Source organism: Rhodotorula toruloides, assembly GCF_000320785.1.
Source record: "Rhodotorula toruloides NP11 unplaced genomic scaffold Scaffold3, whole genome shotgun sequence".
NCBI classification, from domain to species: Eukaryota; Fungi; Basidiomycota; class Microbotryomycetes; order Sporidiobolales; family Sporidiobolaceae; genus Rhodotorula; species Rhodotorula toruloides.
In genome coordinates, this window is record NW_015622963.1 from 658,663 (window position 1) to 679,119 (window position 20,457).

At 61.2% G+C, this 20,457-nt stretch overlaps 9 protein-coding genes across 9 annotated transcripts; 5 read left to right on the forward strand and 4 right to left on the reverse strand.

Moving 5' to 3' along the window:
- Positions 1–96: 96 nt before the first annotated feature.
- On the reverse strand, positions 97–1,710 carry RHTO_04823 (uncharacterized protein; the record flags this gene model as incomplete). Its single annotated transcript, XM_016418487.1, has 4 exons — positions 97–1,152; positions 1,212–1,433; positions 1,497–1,571; positions 1,672–1,710. The coding sequence occupies 4 exons, from the start codon at positions 1,708–1,710 to the stop codon at positions 97–99; spliced, it is 1,392 nt and encodes a 463-aa protein (XP_016275763.1).
- A 656-nt stretch (positions 1,711–2,366) lies between these two features.
- RHTO_04824 (EKC/KEOPS complex, subunit Pcc1) lies at positions 2,367–2,851 on the reverse strand (the record flags this gene model as incomplete). Its single annotated transcript, XM_016418488.1, has 3 exons — positions 2,367–2,562; positions 2,626–2,754; positions 2,814–2,851. The coding sequence occupies 3 exons, from the start codon at positions 2,849–2,851 to the stop codon at positions 2,367–2,369; spliced, it is 363 nt and encodes a 120-aa protein (XP_016275764.1).
- Positions 2,852–3,180: 329 nt separating this feature from the next.
- RHTO_04825 (uncharacterized protein) lies at positions 3,181–4,568 on the forward strand (the record flags this gene model as incomplete). Its single annotated transcript, XM_016418489.1, has 4 exons — positions 3,181–3,265; positions 3,342–4,233; positions 4,294–4,429; positions 4,485–4,568. 4 exons carry the CDS (start codon positions 3,181–3,183, stop codon positions 4,566–4,568), a joined length of 1,197 nt encoding a protein of 398 aa, XP_016275765.1.
- A 187-nt stretch (positions 4,569–4,755) lies between these two features.
- Positions 4,756–8,266, reverse strand: RHTO_04826 (calcium-transporting ATPase; the record flags this gene model as incomplete). The annotated part of the gene is made up of 9 exons (XM_016418490.1): positions 4,756–5,064; positions 5,125–5,474; positions 5,530–5,673; positions 5,733–6,590; positions 6,652–6,813; positions 6,872–7,016; positions 7,076–7,409; positions 7,465–7,546; positions 7,606–8,266. The coding sequence occupies 9 exons, from the start codon at positions 8,264–8,266 to the stop codon at positions 4,756–4,758; spliced, it is 3,045 nt and encodes a 1,014-aa protein (XP_016275766.1).
- Positions 8,267–8,437: 171 nt separating this feature from the next.
- Positions 8,438–10,749, forward strand: RHTO_04827 (uncharacterized protein; the record flags this gene model as incomplete). The annotated part of the gene is made up of 9 exons (XM_016418491.1): positions 8,438–8,711; positions 8,813–8,855; positions 8,910–9,088; positions 9,142–9,861; positions 9,926–9,966; positions 10,022–10,195; positions 10,253–10,402; positions 10,465–10,517; positions 10,575–10,749. 9 exons carry the CDS (start codon positions 8,438–8,440, stop codon positions 10,747–10,749), a joined length of 1,809 nt encoding a protein of 602 aa, XP_016275767.1.
- A 189-nt stretch (positions 10,750–10,938) lies between these two features.
- On the forward strand, positions 10,939–12,112 carry RHTO_04828 (DUF1115 domain containing protein; the record flags this gene model as incomplete). The annotated part of the gene is made up of 6 exons (XM_016418492.1): positions 10,939–11,040; positions 11,102–11,315; positions 11,375–11,488; positions 11,545–11,668; positions 11,729–11,992; positions 12,055–12,112. The coding sequence occupies 6 exons, from the start codon at positions 10,939–10,941 to the stop codon at positions 12,110–12,112; spliced, it is 876 nt and encodes a 291-aa protein (XP_016275768.1).
- Positions 12,113–12,262: 150 nt separating this feature from the next.
- Positions 12,263–16,992, forward strand: RHTO_04829 (DNA ligase; the record flags this gene model as incomplete). Its single annotated transcript, XM_016418493.1, has 26 exons — positions 12,263–12,514; positions 12,579–12,638; positions 12,699–12,833; positions 12,889–12,908; positions 12,964–13,113; positions 13,172–13,257; positions 13,317–13,453; positions 13,510–13,739; positions 13,803–13,898; positions 13,960–14,087; positions 14,143–14,341; positions 14,396–14,478; positions 14,532–14,661; positions 14,723–14,782; positions 14,840–14,950; positions 15,009–15,052; positions 15,107–15,142; positions 15,199–15,255; positions 15,309–15,363; positions 15,425–15,534; positions 15,596–15,727; positions 15,782–15,881; positions 15,936–16,583; positions 16,641–16,660; positions 16,726–16,843; positions 16,902–16,992. 26 exons carry the CDS (start codon positions 12,263–12,265, stop codon positions 16,990–16,992), a joined length of 3,288 nt encoding a protein of 1,095 aa, XP_016275769.1.
- A 93-nt stretch (positions 16,993–17,085) lies between these two features.
- RHTO_04830 (selenoprotein, Rdx type family protein) lies at positions 17,086–17,961 on the reverse strand (the record flags this gene model as incomplete). The annotated part of the gene is made up of 3 exons (XM_016418494.1): positions 17,086–17,367; positions 17,424–17,678; positions 17,761–17,961. The coding sequence occupies 3 exons, from the start codon at positions 17,959–17,961 to the stop codon at positions 17,086–17,088; spliced, it is 738 nt and encodes a 245-aa protein (XP_016275770.1).
- A 137-nt stretch (positions 17,962–18,098) lies between these two features.
- RHTO_04831 (zinc-binding oxidoreductase ToxD) lies at positions 18,099–19,694 on the forward strand (the record flags this gene model as incomplete). The annotated part of the gene is made up of 9 exons (XM_016418495.1): positions 18,099–18,191; positions 18,257–18,287; positions 18,362–18,368; positions 18,430–18,674; positions 18,742–18,957; positions 19,025–19,237; positions 19,296–19,377; positions 19,481–19,601; positions 19,662–19,694. The coding sequence occupies 9 exons, from the start codon at positions 18,099–18,101 to the stop codon at positions 19,692–19,694; spliced, it is 1,041 nt and encodes a 346-aa protein (XP_016275771.1).
- Positions 19,695–20,457: the final 763 nt, after the last annotated feature.

A 20,457-nucleotide genomic window follows, 5' to 3' on the forward strand; every position in this document is an offset into this window, starting at 1 on the left:
CGTGGCACAGCCTGAATCAACAACAGGAGAAAAGGAAGCGAGGAGAAGGGGGGAAGGCGAAAAGAAGGCGAAAAGGGAAGCAATGAGTGGGGACGGTCACTGCTCGTCGTCGGTCGACTCGTCGGGGTCCTTGCCCATCGCACGACGCATCTTGCGCTTGGCGCGCTGCTGGTCGAGGACAGCGATGGCGAGCGTCTCGAAGCCGATCGTCGGGCGGGAGTTAGCCTCTGCCTCGTCTTCGGCGTCGGTGTCGTCGTCGATTTCGAGCCGGCGACGGAGTCGAGCCTGCAGCTCCGCCTCGGTCTCGTTCCTCGGTGAGCGCCTCTGCTTCTTGCTCGGCGGCGGCGGCGGCATCATCTCGTCGTCCGAGTCTGCAGCCCGTCCCTTTCCCTTCTCCCGCCTGCGCGACTCGCTCGCGCGCCGCTCGAGCTTCTCCCGCTTCGCCTGCGCCCGTCGGTCGTCCTCGGCGTCCATATCATTGTGACGGTAAGGGTTCGGGAGCATCCCCGGCTTGTTGCGGTTGTTCGCATCGAGCGCCCACGGGACGAACTGTGCGGGCGCAAGCGGGCGTCCGGGTAGGAGCGAGGGGATGGAGAGGGTGTCGAAGTATTCGGGGTTGCGGTCGCGGCGAAAGACGCGCTCGTTTCCGTCAGACTCGACGTCCGAACCCTCGAGATGCGGCATGTCGGCGACGGCGGGCCAGATCTCGGCCCAGTGCAGGTCGGACGAGTCGATGAGACCTACGCGAGACGATTTCGCGATGGACGAAGGGCCGGCTTCGGGCGGAGGTTGGACAGGCGTGGTCGTGCGGGACTCGGCGGGGCTTGCGGAGCGCGACGAGTGATGGTGGTGCCGTGTGTAAGGGCGGACAAGAGGGATGTGGGGATGACGAGACAGGAGAAAAGGGAGCGCGAGGTCTGCGAGGTTTGCGCGGGCGGGCAAAGGCGGCGGAGGAGGCGGAATGCGGCATCGGTGGTTCTTGACCTGCAGACGCTGCTCTGGCGGGAGGATCCTGCGACGCCGTCGACCTGCACGGACAGGTGAGGGAGGTGACTGTGCGGCTGACGGACCTGGCGCTGGAGCGGGAATGGGAGCGGGCGGAGGAGCGGGAGACTGACGAGGAGAAGGGAGGTGAGGGTTGGCGACGGGGGACTGCTACAGCAAACGGTGTCAGACTTGTATGCAGTGCTGAATACAATGCTTGAACGCACCTCGACCGTGGCAGCGAGCTGTTCTGTCGCCTTGAGCGGGCTAAGCGACTCCTTCTTCGCTCGAGCTGGCGACCGTCGAGATTCGGGCGGCGAGGGCGGCGGCTGACCGTCACGCGGCGTCTGCGCTGGACTTCTCTGAGGTGGAGAAGCTTGTCGAGGCGTATATGAGCCGCCTGTACGACGTCCAGAGTCGAAGACGTTGTTCCCGGGCCGTGAGGGGGGCTGTGCACAGATGAAGACGAGTGTGAGGCGTCGTACGGCACGAGAGAGGCGCCGGAGACGCACGCGCAGCGCCACAGCTCCATCGTCGTCGTCCGAGTCGTCGAGCGTCAGATCTAGCACCTCCTTGGACTTGGAGGACTTTGACAGGTGGGGATGAGGAGGGGAGGAGGTGAAGAGTGACGGAGGGCGCCGGTGAGCCTGTGTCAGGGCTATATGGATACAAAAAGTGCCAATGTACCTGCTTAGTGCCATTGGGCATCGCCTGCGCATCTCGCATGTGATGAGAGGTCGAGCCTCCTCCTCCCTCTTCCTCCTCCTCTTCACGCCTCGCGTCAACGTCAGATCCGGTACAGACCTTCTCCTTGCCTTTCCTTGAGGGTGTGGGCGGGCCTGACTGCGGTAAGTCCGCTGCAGTCCGCGAACTGCCAGACAGAGTCCCCTTGTGGTTGACCGCCTGAGGCGCTGTGCCAGACACTACAGACACCGCGCGGTGCCGTGAGTGCACCGCGACTGCCATCTAGCAGGCTGGCGTAACCAACCGAGGCAGGTCAGAGGGCGGTTGACCGAGGTGGGTGCTGGCGAAGTGAGCGGAAAGAGGGAGAAAGGGAACAAAGCCTGCTCGCCTCGCTTGGCCAATCACTGGCACGCGCATGCCCCGCATACATTCACAGGGAGACCAGAAAAATTTCCAGTCATCCCCTGGTTGCCCCTGTCTGTCAGAAGGAAGGAAAAGGTGGAACCCAGCGAAGGGAGCATGCTCTCGCAAGCTTTCAGCCGCACAACTATCAGTGTTTGCATTATGTACAGAACAGACACAGTAGAGGGGCATGCGGTAGAGATGCCAACGGATCAAGAGAGGCAGAGAAGAACGAAGGGAGGGAGGATGAGGCAAGACGCAAGGAGATGAGCTAATGAGAGAACACCCGGCTCTGCTCACTGCTTGACGCCCTCCCAGCTGCCCATCATTCCAACCTCCAGCGACGTCGCATCTGGTGCAGCCTTCTCCACCTTCTGCCCAACCACTTCAGGTGGACCAAACTTGTGCATTGTCTGCACGACGAGCTGGATGTCGGAGAAGAGGTGGTCAAGTGCAACACGTGCTTGTGCAACAGTCGCTGCCCGCAGAGTGCTGCAGAAAGGGAGGAAACAGCTCAGACAAGCCTGAGGGGGAGGGAGAGAAGGAGAAACGCACGCTTTGAGATCGCTCCCCTCGACCGATAGTTCCCGCGACAGCTCTGACGGCCGTAGCACCCTGTCCACCTCGATCACGCGCTTCACGAGAGTCGCATTGTCGGCGTTTGGGAAAGGAATGGAGAGAGACCTGCGAGGAGGAGGAAGGTCAGTTGGGGGGCACTGAGCGAGAACAGAGGCTTCGCGCACAGCGTGTGCCAGTCCGAGCGGTCGGTAAAAGCTGCCATGCCGATCCAGCGAGGGCGCAGGCGGCTGGTGCAAGGTCAACCTCCTTGTCGAGCGAAGTCCGCCGGTTGACCTTCACCACTTTCGCTGGATCGCGCCTGCTGCCACGCTACATCCCTTCAAGGACAGAGGACTGCCTGTTAAGCCTACCCGCCCGACATAATCAGCCGCCCACGACTCTCCAACAGCTCCCTACTCTTCATCACTTTGCCTCGAAGGAACCGGTTCGCTAGCGCTTCGCAGGTCTCGTTCGGGCAGCCCAACGTCTTCGACAGTCTGTTTGTTTTCTCAATCGAGGACTCCGAGCGCGCCGAGGGTCCCGGGCGCTGTGATGGCTTCAAAGACCGGCACGACTGCTGGACGAGGCGGTGCAGGTCTCTACAAGGCGTCCGAAGAGACGAGGAAGGCCAGTCAGGGTGCGTGTTGCTCTCGTCAGTACGCCTGTCTATCGCTCTTTGGAGGAGCTGACCCGTCCTCCTCCCGCAAACGCAGCCGAGTCACCCGTTCGCCCTGTCGACCGCCAGCCTTCGATTGATGCCGCGTCCTCGAGCAGCGGGCTTACCTATGCGACGATTCCGCCCGAGTTGCTGGCGCCGACTCCCTTGGACAACGCCGCTGCCGGGTCATCGATCGCTGCAGGGCGGCACGACCCGGTGAAGCGTTCGGCGAAGAACCTCAATCCCGCTCCTCCGGCCATCCAGCGCGCACCTTCGCCTTTCAACGCTCCGGCGTTTGCCGATGCACCTCAAGCGACTCTCGGTCTGCCGCCTTCTGCCTTCACGCTCTCGGGTGTTCCCCAGGCGTCGTATTCTTTGCCTCCCATTCCCGGTCTTCTGTCGCGCGCTGGCACGAGCAAGGCAGATGATCAGCTCGCCGAAGGGTACAGTCAGCCGCCCTCTCGCCTCACTTCGCTTCATGCGATTGTCCAGCAAGTACAGTCGTTTGGCCAGCCGGATGCCCATGCCAAAGTCGACCGCTGGCGGACGCAAGTCGATACCGAGACTAGCCGCAGCGGCAAGCGCGCGCCGAGCTCGAACGATGAAGCGGCCCTCGCTGACCCCGACGTCGACCCGCCGTTCAGCAAGGCTTCTGCTTCGACCGATGCTGTCCGCCCCGCATCCTCACTCTCGCCTGCTTTGGTTCCGAAGCCGAAAAAGGGCAAAGCCGCTGCTACGAAGAAAGCGATCCAGGAGCAGGACGCAGGACGCCCGAAGAAGGCGCCGAAGCGCAAGCGCGTCAAGGACGACGAACAGCCGGGTGCCAACTCTCCTGAACACGGCATCTCGTCGAAGGCGCTCGTCAAGATGCTTCCGAAACGCCGCAAGGTATTTGGTCGAGCTAAGGAGAACGAGGCCGAGTCTATGGACGACGAGACGGACTACGAGTGCGCGCAACTTGCTCGGCTTAACAGCGTCCCAGCACAGCTGACGTTCCTACTTGACAGAGATGTCTCTTCGCCACCCCATCGTCGTCGCGGCACCACGAAGAAGCGCGCCGCAGCCTCGCGCACAGCAGGAGAGGCGAGTAACGAGGTGAAGGCGAGGAAGCGGGCTGCGAAGAGTTCCGAGCCGGATGACTCGGTGCGCCCGGTCTGCGCGTCATCGTACGCACGCTCTGACGGACGTCTCACTCCAGGGAACGGAGCGTCGTAAGGAGAAGGCTCGCCAGAAGTGGCAGGAAATCGACGACTTCCAGCTCGAGGTTCTGCCGACGCTTTGAGCACAAGCATGAGGGAAGAAAGGAGCCGCATCATCTCGGACGTGCATCATCAGGTTCTGTTTTCGTTTCGTCGTCATCGCTTTGCTCTCGCACATCTCGCAACTCGCCGTGACCTTCGATATGCTTGCTCGATGCGAATGGGTATCTATGCGAGGGGAGCGAATGAGAGACCTCGATGCGACCACTTCTACACGACCTGCGCGTTCGTCCAGGCCTCCTCGACGAGCTGCTTCCGCTCGTACCGCCGCCGCCATTCATGGATGCTCATGCTGCACCCGCCCAGAACGAGCAGGACCGACAGATCCCGTAGCGAGAGAGCCTGGGTCTGGAAGACGGACTGAAGGAAAGGAACGTAGACGAGCGAGAGTTGGACGAGGAAGGAGACGCTGACGGCGAGGAGGAGCATCTTGTTGGGCGCGCCGGTTAGGAGGGGGACATTGAGTCCACGGTTCTGAAGAGCGGAGGCGAGGTCGAGGAAGACGAAGGAGGTGAAGGTCTGCGGAAGAGACGAAGTCAGTCCGAGAACTGGACGCAGGGCAGAAGGAGATTGACGCACCATGGTCTGGTCACGCGCAAGGTCGGTGCCGTCGCCAAGTTCTCGCGCGAGGACGAACAGAACGCCGAGGATGATGATGCTTGCTGAGAAGCCGACGCGATACATCAGTCGGCGCGTAAGAATGGGCGCCGACTTGGGTCGAGGCGGGCGTTTCATGGCTTCGCGGTCGACGGGATCGACACCAAGGGATTGCGAGGGCGGGCCGTCCATGATGACGTTGATGAAGAGGATCTGCATGGCGTTGAGCGGATTGGGCAGGCCGAGCGCGGTTGAGAGGGTGATGAGGGAGAGGGCGGCAACGGCGGTGGAGAGTTGGAAGCAGAGGAAGTTCTGGATGTTGACGAAGATGCCTGCAGATAGGGTAAATTAGCACTCTTGCCGGCTGATGAGCAGCTCGCGACGCACCCTTGCCCTCCTCGACAGCCGGCAGCAAGGTTGTAAAGTTGTCGTCGACGAGGATAACGTCTGCCGCCTCTTTCGCGACGTCCGTTCCGCCTTTGCCCATCGAGACACCAATGTCCGCCATCTTCAGCGCCGGCGCGTCGTTGACTGCAGTGAAAGGGTGTCAGCCAGTAAGCGGAGAGGGACGAGGAGATCGAAAGGCTCACCTCCGTCGCCGGTCATTGCGACCACCGCTCCTCGCGACTGATACGCCTCGATGATCGCCATTTTGTGTCGCGGCGTCGTGCGCGCAAAGACCGTTACGCCGCCTATCCGGTCCGCGAGCTGCCGCTGGCTGAGAAGGTCGATCTCCTTGCCCGTCAAGATGCCCATCCTGCTTGTCCCGCCTGTCGTCCGGATCCCAAGCTGCTTGGCGATAGCGACCGCAGTCTGCTCGCTGTCACCCGTGATCATGACGACGTGGATGCCGCCCGAGCTGAGCTTCGAGATGGCGTCTGCCACGCCTGGCCGAGGCGGGTCCATCATCCCCTGCAAGCCCGCAAAGATGAGGGCTTCGGGATCCTGCCCGTACGCCATCGCGACGACTCGCAATCCGGACGAGGCCAACTCGATGGCCTTCGAAAGGATGAGCTTCGAAACGCCCGCTTCGAGCGGAACGACCGAGTTGTCCTCCCGCAGATGATACCGACACCGAGCGAGAACGCCCTCGAGAGCGCCGGAGACGTATGTCGTGTCAAGCTCGCCGGGCTGAGCGTGCGGGAAAGTGCCGGTGACGGACTGCGTCTTCGTCTCCGAGCTGAAGGCGACTTCGCTCTTGCGGGTGAAGAACTTGCGCTGGTCGGTCAGGCCGACAGTCGCGAGGGCGTTCATGAGCGCGACCTCGGTCGCTTGGCCGTGGTACTTGCCCTTGTCGGCGTGAGCGTGATTGCAGAGATTGCCGATGAGGAAGATCTTGGCGCGAGAATCGTCAGGCGAGAGCATGGGAGGGCCGTTGTCGAGGGCGAAGATGCCGTGGTCGACGGAGTACGCCTTGGTGACGGTCATGACGTTTGTGGTAAGCGTACCTGCGGACGAAGCAGGTCAGCGTCTTCGCCTCGCCCGGGGGCAGAGGTCTTGAGGGCGTACCAGTCTTGTCGGAGCATATCACGCTGACGCTGCCGAGCGTCTCGACACTGGGTAGCTTCTTGACGATCGCATTCCGTTTCGACATTCGCAGGACACCGAGGGCGAGAGTGACGGTAACGACGATGGGCAGACCTTCAGGAATGGCGGCAACGGCGAGCGAGACTATGATGCGAATCATCAGTCTCGCTGCTGAATGAGCGCAACAGTCGCGACAGCTCACCTCCAATCGTGAACATCTCGAGCCAGCTGCGATGCTGGATGACACCGATCAAGCAGATGATGCCGATTACTCCGAACGAGATGATTGACAGCTTCTTCGCCAGCTCGTCCATCGAGACTTGCAGAGGGGTCTTCTTGTCGCCGACCTGCGAGCAAGGGAAGGTCAGCCTGGCAGTCGAAGGTGAGTGGAAGCAAGCGAGCGCACCTCCTGCATCATGCTGAAGACGACACCAAACTCTGTCTGTACGCCCGTACCAACCACGACTCCCTCTCCTCGACCGCTCCTCACGAGGGTGCCCATGAACGCGATGTTATCCCGCTCGCTGATCGGCAAGCCCCCCATTCCTCCCGTACCCTGCGTGATAGCCTCCGTATGCTTCTTCGCAGGACGAGTTTCGCCCGTCAATGCGGACTCGTCGATCTCGAGGCCGTGAGCCTGTGTGAGGCGGATGTCGGCGGGGATGCGGTCGCCTGTGTGGAAGGTAACGAGGTCGCCTGGAACGAGAACGTTGGCGAGTTGTGTCGTTTTGCGTCCGTTCCTAACGACATATGTCAGTCAGCGGACGCGTCGAGATGAGTGACAACAGGACGAACCGGATGAGGTGGCAGTAGTGAGGCACTAGCCGGTTCAGCGCCTCCAGCGACTTTTCTGACCGCTGCTCCTGGACAAAGCCGACTGCGATCGAGCAGCCAGTCAGATTCGGATGAGACTGACAGAGAAGGGGCGGAACGCACCGGTCACGACGATGAAGACGGCCACCAGGATACTCGCCGCGTCGTCGTAGTTCCCCACAACCGCACTGACCGCCGCGCTCGCCATGAGGAGCAGGATGAGCGGGTCCTCGTAGAACTTGCCCAGGAACTTCTTCCATGTCGGGTCCTTTGCCTCGACCTCGAACTCGTTTGGGCCGGACAGCTCGCGGACCGCCCCGACCTTCCCTACATTGAGTCCCGAGGATGCGGATGTCGAGAGAGCAGAAAGCGTCTGTGCGATGGTCTGCGAGGCATAGTGGGCTGAGGGTGTGAGGGGGGAGGTCGTGTGTGCGAAGGGGTGGTGCGAGTAGCCTCCGGGTCCGGCGTGCCCGTGCGCCGCTGGAGGATACGCTGAGGGTCCTGTCTGCCCTCCCCCTGCCCCGCTCTGTCCCCCGACGGGCTCGTACCCCGTGAACCGCGCTGCGACGTGCTGCTTGAGGTCACTGAGCGGGTGGGAGAAGTCGACGACGGATTCCGGTTCGTGGCGGCGTAGCGTCGTACTGAACGCATAGTGCTTGTCGTCGGCTGGCAGCGGCGCTGGCGACGAGCTCCTGGACGACGCTGGCGATGAGGACGACGGCGAGTCGGCGTGGTGTTGCGGGAGGAGGTGCGAGTACGCCGTCTTTTTCAGGTCAGACGGCATTGCAGCGTGCACTACACCAGTCTGAGCACACACAAGCCCGACAAGAGCGCAGCGAGGAGCAGTCGAGGTGATGGAGAGTGGGTTGGCCAACAACCACGAGGGTGACCCTCGCTGACCTCGCTGTGGACGGGATTGCGCAGGCTAGGACTGCTCTGAGGTGTCTGTGCTATCATGCTACGAGCTGCCCCGCGCTTCCTGCGGTCTCTTGCGCCCCTGCACCATCCACCCCACTTGGTGCCCTCGACAAGAAGGACGCTGATCAACAACGCCGTTGCGCCGAACTTTCAGTATGAGAACCAACTCGACCTGACTGGCGAGGCGAGGGAGGAGGAGCGGGAAAAGAAAGGCGGTTCGTCGGGCGGAGGGGGTCCTGGAGGGGGAGGTCCTGGAGGAGGAGGAGGAGGGGGACGGCCAGCGCTCGATAGTGCGGTAGCGACGGCTGGCGGTGAGTCAGAAGACTCTTGAAGATCGTCTGTAAGGCTGGCAAGTCAGACGAGCTGTAGCTGACACGCTCTTCCTCCTTCCTCCGCTCATTCCCGCGACTAGGCATTCTGCTCATCGCTGCAGCCGGTCTCTGCTACCATTACTGGTATTTCCATCCTGACTACAGATCGTAGGACGACGCTGAAGGTCAATCTCGCAGGTACAAGTGGGAAGTCCTTCGCAAGATGGAGCGAGCATTCGCAAAGGGCTACGACCCCGTCCTTGAGCTGGCTCAGGCGACCTCGCGGGAAGAAGACGGGTCTGTGAAAAAGGGTATCATCCGCCGGCGCGAGCAGGACTACATCGACAAGGTCATCAACGGCGAAATCTCAGGCGAATGTGCGTCGGACACTCTCCTCGCACCCTGATGCAGCTGACCCGTCACCTCGCAGACTTGCTCCTGATGGGGCCAAAGGGAGCGGGCAAGACGAGCATGCTGCTCTCGGCCATGCTGGAGAACCAGGCCGATGGCTGCGCTATGCTCGAAGCGCACGAAGACCCCGAAGTCGTCCGACTGCGTCTCGGCAAGGCGCTCGACTTTGAGTACAATGAGGACTCGTTTGCTGGTCTTTTCCAGCGACGGGACCCTCGCGAGGCCGGGCCGATCCTCGACATCGAGCGGGCGTTGTTCAAGCTCGAGAAGGTCGCGATCCGGTATCGTAAGAAGCGGAATCGCCCGCTTGTCCTGATCGTCCAGAACGCCCACTTCATCCACGACGACGAAGATGGCCACGCGCTCCTCCACATGCTCCAGCAGCGAGCCGAGGCTTGGTCTCAAGCCGGCGTCCTCACGATGATCTTCCTCACCGACAACTTTCACACCTACGCCCACCTCAAACGCTCAGCCACTCGCATGCACGTCCTCTCGATCCGCGACCTAACCCCTTCCGAGACGCACGACTACCTCGAAGGAACGCATCCTCGTTTCTGCCCCTCCGCAAAGCCGGTCAGCAGGGTGGAGAGCATGCGCATCTGGGACCTCGTTGGTGGCAGGCTGGCGTATCTCAGTAAGGTCGTCAAGCGGGACGATATGATTGAGGCGGCGAAGGACCTTGTCGCGGAGGAGAAGGAGTGGTTGCTGTCCAAGGTTGGCTTGATCCCCGAGCACGACGGTGCATTTCGCTTGCGGCCCCTGTCAGCCAAGGTCAGCACTTGGCTGACACTTCACTCTCGCAGATGACGTGATGGACGAGCAGAAGTGGGCGTCCTGCTCGATGGTGCGTTTCTTCTCCGCCTCGCTCGACACACCGGCTGACCCAACACGCTCTACAGCTCCTCTTCCAACATTTTGCGAAGCAAGCGGAGGAGTCCGCGCCGCTCCTCGCGCAGGCTATCAAGCAGATCGAGGAGCCCGAAACGGAGGAAGAGACGGACAAGGCGATCGAGGCGGACTTGCTGAACGTCCTTCCGGATGCCCTGGATCCCAAGGTCACATACGGCGAAGCGGTGCGTAAGGACTTCGGTAACCCGGCTCAACCCTTTGCTGACGGCCGTGTACTCTAGCGCAACCTGATGACCCGGACGGACTTCCTGAACGACCTCGACACCTGGCACATCATCAATATCGACCGCTACCACAACGTCCGACCCGACAGCCGCCTCATGCTCAATGTCTTCCGCGATATCGCTTCGCGCGAGGGCTTCCAGGAAGACGTGCGTTTCCCAGCCCTGTCTTGACAGCCGAATATACCTGCTGACTCGCGCTTACCCCTCAGCTCGACACGACGAGGGACCGCATCGACGCGATTGAGAGTTTGCACAGGACTAGGTCCGTTCGCGGCTCTCTAGACGGCGTGTCCAGTCGCTGACACGCTTCCCCTCGCAGAGAACTGACGGTCAAGACGGGTGACGGAGACCTCGGTGGCTTCCTCCGCCTCCGCGTCGGCGACTTGTTGCCGCAGCACGAGAAGCAGGACGACGAGGACGGGGACGGGGATGGCGACGACAAGGAAGACGCGCCGGTCGCGGAGGAGCAAGTCGCGGCGAAGCGATTCGTCTGAGACGCATCTCGCTCGTCGCGCTGTATCAATCCCTTCCCTCGTGTATTACCATGCATTGCATTCCTTCGCAGCCCGACACGGCCTGCAGAGATGTTCCTTGCTTGTTCCTTGCTCTTTGGCTTCCGTCCATTCGCTCGTCCTGCCTATCTTCGCTCGCAGCTTACTTTGGAGGCAGTCCTCGCATCGCACATGCTACTGGAGCAGATCAGGGACGAGCTGCTGGTCTTGCAGGCGAGTTGCGTCGACGGAGAACTCGCATGGGACGATGACGAAGTGAGGAGGGCCTGGGAGGTGCGCGTCGCTTCGTACGGGCACTTGATGCGACTGAGCTGACCCCCTGGTCGTGCTCAAGCCAGTCCTCGACGGTTCCGCCGCGCTAGACGACCTTTCTCTTCCCCTCCCCACCCTTTCGCTGCGACTATCCGACTCGATTGAGCTCACGGCAGAGTACCGCACACGCCCCGCCCATCCAGAGCTATCACTTCATTGCTTGCGGCTGGAGCGGGACGAACAGGCGGAACTGCGACGACAGCTGGAGGAGGTCTCGGAGCGAGTTCACGACGAAGGTACGCATTCGAGGCATCCTTTCGCTCCTTTGAGCTGCATGCTGATTCACAGCCTCCAGACGACCCTCTACCCGTCTTCAACGTCTTCACCGCCCTGCAAGAATACCTGACCGCTCACCCGCCCTCCTTTGATTCCCATGCCTCGCCTTCGCCTGCTCTCACACGGCCACCTTGTCAGTCTTGAATCCGTGTCTTCGTTCCTCTTCTTACTGACCGCGCTCCGTCGCAGATGCCGGGCCGCTACAGCTCAAGACGGTTTTATTGTGGTCGCATCACCTGCTCGCGACGAGTAAGCGGAAGGATATCGTCGCTTGGAGTACTGAGCTAGAACTCTGGGGCCTCTCAAAGCCGGGGTGCGTCTACCGTTCGCCTTGTCTGACAGCCTCTGCTTACCCTCGCTTCCGCTGCTGCAGCTATCCCGGCGTGATTATCGCCGAAGGACTTGCATCGAACGTGGATCACTTCGTCCAGGTCGTCAAGTCATGGCAATGGAAGGCGTTGCAAGTACGGTGCGAGCTGGACGGACCAGTCATCGAGCCGCCGCCCGATATCGCGCCGAACGAAGCGGCAACTTGGGCTGTGCGGACGAAGAGTCACCTGGGACCGGTACTCGGCAAGGATGCAAAGGAGAAGATCTGCGCCAAGGAGGTCGAGGGGCTGAACGAGGTTGGCGAGATGTGCGTCGAGCCCTTCCTGCTCTCGAGGGAGAAGGTCGCTGACCTTGCACAACTGGACGCAGCATGCGGGCCGCTGGGCTGGAAGACGTCTTCTACACTGCATTGAAACTGCAAAAGTGAACCCTGCTTCCGTTCGAGAGAGAAATGTTGGTTGACATCTCGGACGAAAGTCAACTTGTGGCTTGCCTCCCGCCAACACGCTCGCTTCCGCACCTGCTGCTTGGTGTACGACTGCGCTAGGCGCAGGCTCTTGCTCAATCGCCGCACGCCATGTCCGCGAGCTTGCACAGCCGCGGAAAGTCACGCGCGACCCGCCAACAGAGGAGCGATGATGAGGACGAGGAGGACGACAGCCTCAAGTTTGCCGAGTCGGACGACATTGAGAAGCCGCCGGGGCTCGAGAATGGAACGACTCCGCCATTCGGCGTCCTCTGCATGCTCTTCGACCAGTTCGAGAGCGCGACGAGGAACAAGCACAAGAAGGCGGGATACAAGGGCGAGTTGCTCGGGCAGTTCATCTCGGTGCGTGCTCTGGCTGGGTCTGGGAACCAATATGGACCGTGCGAACTAATCCTGGGTCCTGCAGCACTGGAGGGCTGAGATTGGGCCGGACCTCTACCCTCTCATCCGCCTGATGCTGCCAGAAGTGCGTGTAGCCGCCCTTCTTTTGCTTCGCCTTTCCGACTGACAGACACACGTTTATCAGCGCGACACAAGGCGGCGGACGTACAACCTCAAGGAACAGAAGCTGGCCAAGGCGATTATCCAGGCTCTCGACCTCCCGCAGAAGACAAGCGTTGCGCTCAAGCTGATCAACTGGAAGGTCCCGACTAAGGAGGATGTGCGTGATCGTTCCCTCTTCCAGGGGCATGCGACGCCTGACAGCTGGTCGACAGCCTGGGGCAGGAGAGTTTGCGTGCGTCGACTTTCATTCTTGGGCTTTGACTCGTCGTTGACCCGCTCTCGTACAGCGCCGTCGCCTACGACGTCATCAAGAGTCGCTCGACAGTCATTCGCGCCGTCAGCGATGTCACCATTGACGAGATCAACGAGACGCTTGACGAACTGTCCCAGACGAGGGGAACGACCACGGACGCGAACGGGCAGAAGAGGGGCATGCAGTGGGTCTTGCGTCTTCGCCTTTTCCAGACCAGCTACTCACGGTAGCTACACTGGCAGAGCGGAGCACGCCCGCATCCTTCGCCGCTGCGTCTCGAAGATGACGCCCGCCGAGATGAAGTGGCTCATCCGTATCATTCTGCGTGGTGAGTCCCAAGATGCCGCAGTTGAAAGCTCGTTGCTGATATTCTGACCGCTACCGCAGACCTCAAGATTGGCATGGGCGAGAAGACCATCTTCAACCAGCTCCACCCGGACGCGATGGACCTCTTCAACACCTGCTCCGACATCAAGCGGGTTTGCTACAAGCTGTTTGACCCTCACCACCGCATCCCGCATGAGGTACGGATGGCGCCAAGGCTGGTCCGGCGCAATCGCTCACCGTTTCCGCTCCGCAGGACCACACCGTCAAGATTACCCACGTCTTCCGCCCGATGCTCTGCTGGCGTACGCAGCGTTCGCTCTCGGACGTGATCAAGGCGATGAGGCGCAACAGGTCTGCGCAGGATCCGAACCGCCCGCTCGAGGAGGGCGAGTACGCGAAGGACGAGTTCATCATCGAGGAGAAGCTCGACGGCGAGCGCATTCAGATGCACAAGAAGGGTGACACGTACATGTACGCGTCAAGGCGAGTCTTCCCTGCTGGGCACGATGTCGGACGAACACGCTGACATGATGTCCGTTCGCGCAGGAAGTCGAAGGACTACACGTATCTCTACGGCTCCGACGCTGCCACCGGCTCGCTCACACCTTTCATCCAGGACTGCCTGAACGAGAACATCGAGGAGTGCGCCGAGCTCTTCCCTTTCCTCCGCAAAAGACGCCTGATTGACAGCTCGGCCTCGCAGGGTCATCCTCGACGGCGAGATGCTCGTCTGGGATCCGAAGATTGGCAAATACATGGCCTTCGGAAATCTCAAGACCTTCGCGTCGAATGAGACGAAGCACTTCGGCCCGAATGATCCGCGTCCCTGCTGTGCGTTCCATCCTCCTCTCAAGTCCGGGCCTCGACTCAGGGCCCTGCTCCGCAGTCAAGGTCTTCGACATCCTCTACATCAAGGGCAAAGGCGGAAAGGGAACGCCGCTAATCGAAAAGTCGCTCTGGCGCCGCAAGCACCTCCTCGGGCAGGTCATCACGCAGAAGCAGGGAGTCATGGAGATCGCTGACTGCGCGAGGGGCTCTTCCATCGACGACATCCGCGAGTACCTGCAGCGCATCCTTGAGGAGCGGTAAGCCGACTTGCTTTCGGTTCGCCTGAACGACGCTGACGCCTTCTCCTGCAGCGGCGAAGGGCTCGTCTGCAAGCATCCGCTCTCGACGTACGTCCTCGGCGGCCGGATGGACTCGTGGGTCAAGATCAAGCCAGGTGCGTCACCTTCCTCTCTTTCTCCGCAAGCTCTTCTGATGCGCTCGTTGCAGACTACATGGACGAGCTCGGGGAGAAGATTGACGGGCTCATCGTCGGTGGCTACTGGGGCCAAGGCAGTCGCGGCGGCCGGCTCGCATCCTTCCTTGTCGGTTTGAGGGGAACCAAGAATGGCAAGGAGGTGTACGTCCGCCCTTCCCCGGCTCGCCCGAGCCTGGCTGACACTCTTCCCATACGCTCGCAGCTACAAGTCGTTTGCCAAGGTCGGATCGGGACTCTCGCGGACGGACTACACCTGGATCGTGTGCGTCCCTTCTAGCCCTGCTACGACCGGTCGTTACTGACCGTCTTCCCGCAACAGCGAGAACACGCGCGGCAAATGGATCGAGTTCGACCGCAGGGACTCCAAGTCGGTCCCTGACTGGTTCGAGACGGTCACCGAGTGGCCCGATGTTCTCATCGACCCAGCAGAGTGCGTCTTAACTGCAACCGCTCCGAGCTTGTGCTTGAGCTGACGCTTCCGCCTGCAGCTCCTTCATCATCGAGATCAAGGCTGCCGAGATCGTCGAGGGTGGTGAGCGCGGACTTCCCCTGTGCATTCGAACCGCGCTGACTCTGTCCCTTGAAGCCGAGTACGGTGCCGGCATGACTCTTCGCTTCCCTCGTAAGTTGGAGCGTTCCTTTCCGTGCCGTCTTCCAGCCGACGAGCCCTTCTCGCAGGCGCCTCGAAAATTCGCGACGAGCTGGATCCGTTGTCGGACTCCATGGACTTTGAGAGTAAGTCTGACTGTGCCACCGCATTGACAGAAGACTGACTGCTTAACTCGCAGCCGTTCTCGCTTTCCGTCGTGCTCCGAAGAAGCGTCCGTTCGGCGACGACTTGGCGTGAGTTCGTTTCGTCGCAACTTGCCCGCCTCCAGCCTGCTGACCCATCTTCGTATGCTAGCTCAAAATCCAAGGCGATTCGCGTCAACCGCAGCGGTAAAGCTCGGGCCGTCTCGAGCGCTGTCGGCGAAGTCGAGAAGACATCCGACGTCTTCGAGGGCGTCGTCTTCTGTGCGTTGCGCAGTCTCGCCGCTCATCGCTCGTACGGCATCTGACCTGGGTCCTCGCGCAGACATCCATCAGACGAAGCCGCCCGAGCTAAAGGAGCAGGTGCAGAAGAAGGTCGTCGAGGCCGGCGGCAACTACATCCAGACGATCCCGCCTGCCGACATAGAGCGCGTCGTCGTGGCGTCCGAGTATGCAGGTACGTCTGAAGTGCGGGTCTGGCAAAGCTTCCGTCCCTGATCATTGTGCGCAGGCATCAAGAACAAGAAGGGCGGCAAGGAGGTCGACATCGTCACGCCGGAGTGGGTCCTCAAAAGCATCGAGCGCGGGCGCCGTCTCCCGTTGCACAAGCGGTACGTCTCACTCAGCTTTGGCGAGAGCGCCTGACTGACGCACGCGCCACGCAGCTACCTCGTTCGCGCCATGCCGAAGACGATGTCGAGTCCCGACTACGCAGCCGACTCGGACGACGACGGCATGCAGGTCGAAAGCTCAGAAGACGTCAAGCCCGACATCGCGCAGGAGCCTCCGCGTCGCATCACTGCCGCCGAAGCCTGGTCGCAATACCGCGGAGAGGTCGCAGCGGATGACGAGGACGACCCCGAGACGGAGAACGACGAAGGCGAGGTGCTAGCCGTCAAGACGGAGGACGCGCCGCTGCCTGACGTTCCGCGGTACGAAGACTACTGGCCGCGCAAGGGCACGATGGCGCCGCCCGTCAATGCGATCAACCAGGACGTCGGCAAGCTCGACCTCGGTGCGAACTCGTCGCAGGAGAAGAAGCCCGACGCCGACTCGTTCGGTGGCCACGTCGAGGATCTCGAGCTCGAAGCGGGCGATTCCTCCGCGCGCAGCGAGACCCTCGAATTGGGCAACGACGGCTTGACGGATGCTTCGCCTGGGATGGGTGCTGGCGCGGACGACCAGAAGGCATTCGACCCGGAGCGTCCGCTCGCTCCGCTTGTGGCGTACTTTGACACCCGTGCGGGCGCCGAGAAGAACGACTTACCGAGCTCGAAGGCCTCCGATCGCGTGCAGACGGTTGCGGACTCGCAGTACGTTCGGTTTAGCACAATTCTCCGTTCGCTTCGCTGACCAATCTCTGCATCTAGACTCGCAAAGGCCAAGACCGGTGCGTCCGAGGTGCCACCCAACCCTGCGACGGCTTGCTCAAGCTGACCTTGCTCCGTCTCGCAGCATTCGAAGAAGCCGGCGGCGTCGCGACTGATGACCTGCAAAACCCGAAGCTCACGCACATCATCGTCACCAAGCTCGTTCCTGACCGCTACAAGGAGCTCATCAACCGCACCTCGGAGTGCGTCCTGCTTTCTCGCTTCTTCCGGCTGATCGTCCTGACGCCTCTGCTCCTCCAGGCCCCGCTACCGCCGCATCGTCACGACTGAATGGATCGACGCCTGCGTCGATGAAGAAGGCCCGATGGACGAGGACGATTTCAAGCCGTGACGAGTCTCGCCCTGTCCCCTTTGCTCTGGCATACACGATGTACCGTACATTCTGTCGCTTGCAATTCATACGCACATCCGTACGCCCTGCATCTCACGCGCACCGAAATCGAGGCTCGAAATCCGCCTTCGTCAAAGGCCGCATCCCCTCCTCCTCCGCCGGCGGCGCCGCACCTCCTTGCGCTCCAAGCGTCACACCCTCCGCATCGTCCGCTACGTCTCCTGCTGGACCTTTCGAGACGGACTCGGCGGCTGTGTTGGCTGGAGGAGGGGCGTCGACGGAGGGAGAGGAGGAAACGGGATTGGAGGATTTGGCGGGCTTGTCGCTGTGACCCAGGTCTTGTGACGGGGCGATAAGGTTGCGGATGCGTTGCTTCTGTATGGGCAACCTCCTCAGCGTCGTTAGGGCGAGGAGAAGAGGAATTGACGCACGAGTTCCTTCATCTCAGGGAAGCCTCCCTCAATCTTTCGATCCCAAACGAGCTCCCAGCCTCTCCACTTCTCCTTCTCCTTCCCTTGCGCGTCTCGCTGAGCCGTATCCCGCAACAGCCAGACTCGAAAGCGACCGCCCGTCTCGGGAGCGTTGCGAGGGACAAGCGAAATGGAGCGGAGGCCGGTCGACGAGTGGGTAGAGGGTGGGAAGGTCAGGAAGAGCTCAGTCTGAGTCCATGTTGCTCTGTGAAGCCACTGCGCGCACAGCAGGTTGGAGTGAGTCTCCTCGCGACGAAATGACGAAGAACAAGCGAGCGAGAACACCGCGACAACGCACCCTGCAGCGGTCGCAGAACTCGATGCACAGTCTGGGGGTCTCTCCCTCGCTGCTGCCGAGCTCTGGCGGCTCGAAGGTGGACGAGTCGAACAGGGCGGGGTCGTCCGGCCTCGAGACTGATGAAGCGGGGTTCGCAGACGGTGACGCTTTGCCCGCGCTGTTGGATGATCCTGGCGTGCAGTCTGTGCAGTTGGTGTCCATGCTGAGCGAGCACGTCGTCCGTCAAGCGCGGAGCGCGGAAGTGGAGGCGTCGTCTCCGTCAGCGATCCGGAGATCAAGTCGGCTTCGTCTCTTTCCCTCTTCCTTCTCACTCTATCCCACTTACTAACATCAATACAATGCCCAAAGTCGTCGTCGTTCCCACCAAGGGCAAGACCGAGATCCGCGACCTCCCCATCCCCGAGCCTGGCCCCGGAGAGGTCGTTGTCAAGGTCCAGCGTTCGCTTCCCTTTCCACGTCCCGGCTTCCTCATTTACGCCCTTCTTCCGTTCGACAGACTCGTGCCATCGCTCTCAACCCGACTGACTGTGCGTTCCGGCTGTTCCGCCTCGCAGAAACCTGCAGCCTGACCAAGTCGACCTCCTTTCCTTCGCGTTGACAGGGAAACAGCGAGTCTCTCCATCGTTCGCCTGCGCCTGCCCCGGCTCACACTGCTTTTAATACGCACAGCCGCGACTTTCTCGCCCCGGACAACTCGTGGCTCGGCTGCGACTTTGCCGGCACAGTCGAGAAACTCGGTTCGGGCGTCTCGAACGTCAAGCAGGGCGACCGCGTCGCTGCATTTGTACACGGTGGACAGTGGGAGGGCGAGGGCTCGTTCGCCGAGTATGTCAAGGCGCAGGCGACTCTCGTCTGGAAGGTGCCCGAGAACGTGAGCGACGAGGAGGCGGCTGCAGCGGGCGGTATCGGTCCCTGTGAGTCCGCCGTCTCCTTGAGTCCTCGAAAGTCTCGAAGCATTGACTCTACTCGACTGAACCTCAGGGACCGCGATTCAAGCGCTTTACATGCGACTCAAGCTCAACCTCCCCTCCAACCCGACAAAGAACGCCGAGCCCATTTTGATCTGGGGCGGTTCGACCTCTGTCGGCCTCTACGCTCTCCAACTCCTCAAGCTCTCGGGGTACACGCCCATTGCTGTCTGCAGCGAGAAGAACTTTGACCTCGTCAAGGAGTTTGGCGCGGCTGCTGCTTACTCCTGTGCGTTCATGTCTCAGCTACCGTTGCCTGAGGTGCTCGCTGACTCTCTTCGACTACGGCTGTGCAGACTCCGACCCGGAGGTCTCGTCGAAGATTGCCAAGGACTACCCGTCGCTCCAGTACGGCCTCGACACGATCGCCGAGGGCAAGACGACCGTCTCCTGCGTCAAGGCTGTCGCTGCGGCCAAGGGCGAGGGCCACATCATGACGCTCTTGACGAACAAGGACGAGGAGCTCCAGCAGTACAAGGACAAGGTTCCTGCCGAGATGAACCTTGTTTGTGCGTAACGCTCGTTCTGTGCGGCCTGATGCAGTATTGACCACTCTTCCGTGTGCAGACACCGTGCTGGGCGTCGAGTTCGACTGGCCGGGCGTCACGTTCCCCGCGATGCCGGAAGACAAGCGTCAGATGGAGGAGTGGTGCGTCCTGCATTCTCTTCGCCTCTTGTCTGCTCGCTGCAACCACGACGATGCCTATGCCAACTCAAGCTCCCGCTGACTCGCCTCGCTTCCCCGACCGCAGGTGCGCCAACATCCTTCCCGACCTCTTCGCCTCCGGTAAGCTCAAGGCCAACCCGATCCGCTCGTTCGACGGCGGCCTCGACAACATCACCGAGGGCCTCGAGTACCTCAAGGCAGGCAGTGTGAGCCGCTCCATCCGCTTCAAAAAGCCTGCAGCGTTGCTGACGGTTCTACGAGGGCAGAACTCGGGCCAGAAGGTCACGTACAAGATCTAGACGCGTCGGAGACCGTTGTAGACCGAGAAAGAACGTAAAGAGAGTACCTAGCAGGCTGTGTCGGAGGATTGGCTGAGAGGATGGCCTGGCGAGAGGGACTTGCGAAGGTCCAGCATTGGTGCGCTCGTCGTGTGCTTGCTGCTGCTAGCTCAGTCAACCGCAAGCTGCTTATTGAAGCTCTCTGCAGCCTCCGTCGTCAGTCGCGCGAAGAATCGACGCCTCTGTCCCGCCTCCGCCCCGAAGCTCCTGTCTCTTCATCACTTTGCTACTGCCAGCTCCACAAACGCTCGTAGGCTTGGCTGAGGCTTCCATTGGGCCTAAATACGTCCCTATACTGGCGTACAGCACGCAGCTAGCCCTGCGAAGCCGCCCCCGCCGAGCATGCTCCGCCTCTCCTCCTCCAGCTTCCGCGACCCTTTCCTCCGTCCATCGGCCCACCAGCGGTCTCCCAGCGCTTCGGCAGCAAAAGAGACACTACTCCTTGCGATTGCACACCGCTGGAGCGCCCGGGGAGCGTAGGAGCCCGTCCATAGACCGCAAAAAAAGGAGCTGTTCAGGGTGGGGATTGAACCCACGATCTTGACGGGTCTCAATAAAATACGTGTAAGCGTCACGCCTTACGTCTTGGCCACCTGAACTACAATTTCTGGGGAGAAACAACAACGTGCATATATTCTTCACCGCGCTCGCGTCCTGTTCTCGTGGCGCGATCTGGGACAGCACAGTTCAGATGCGAGCTCCTAGACTCGGTGGTCGTTGGCTA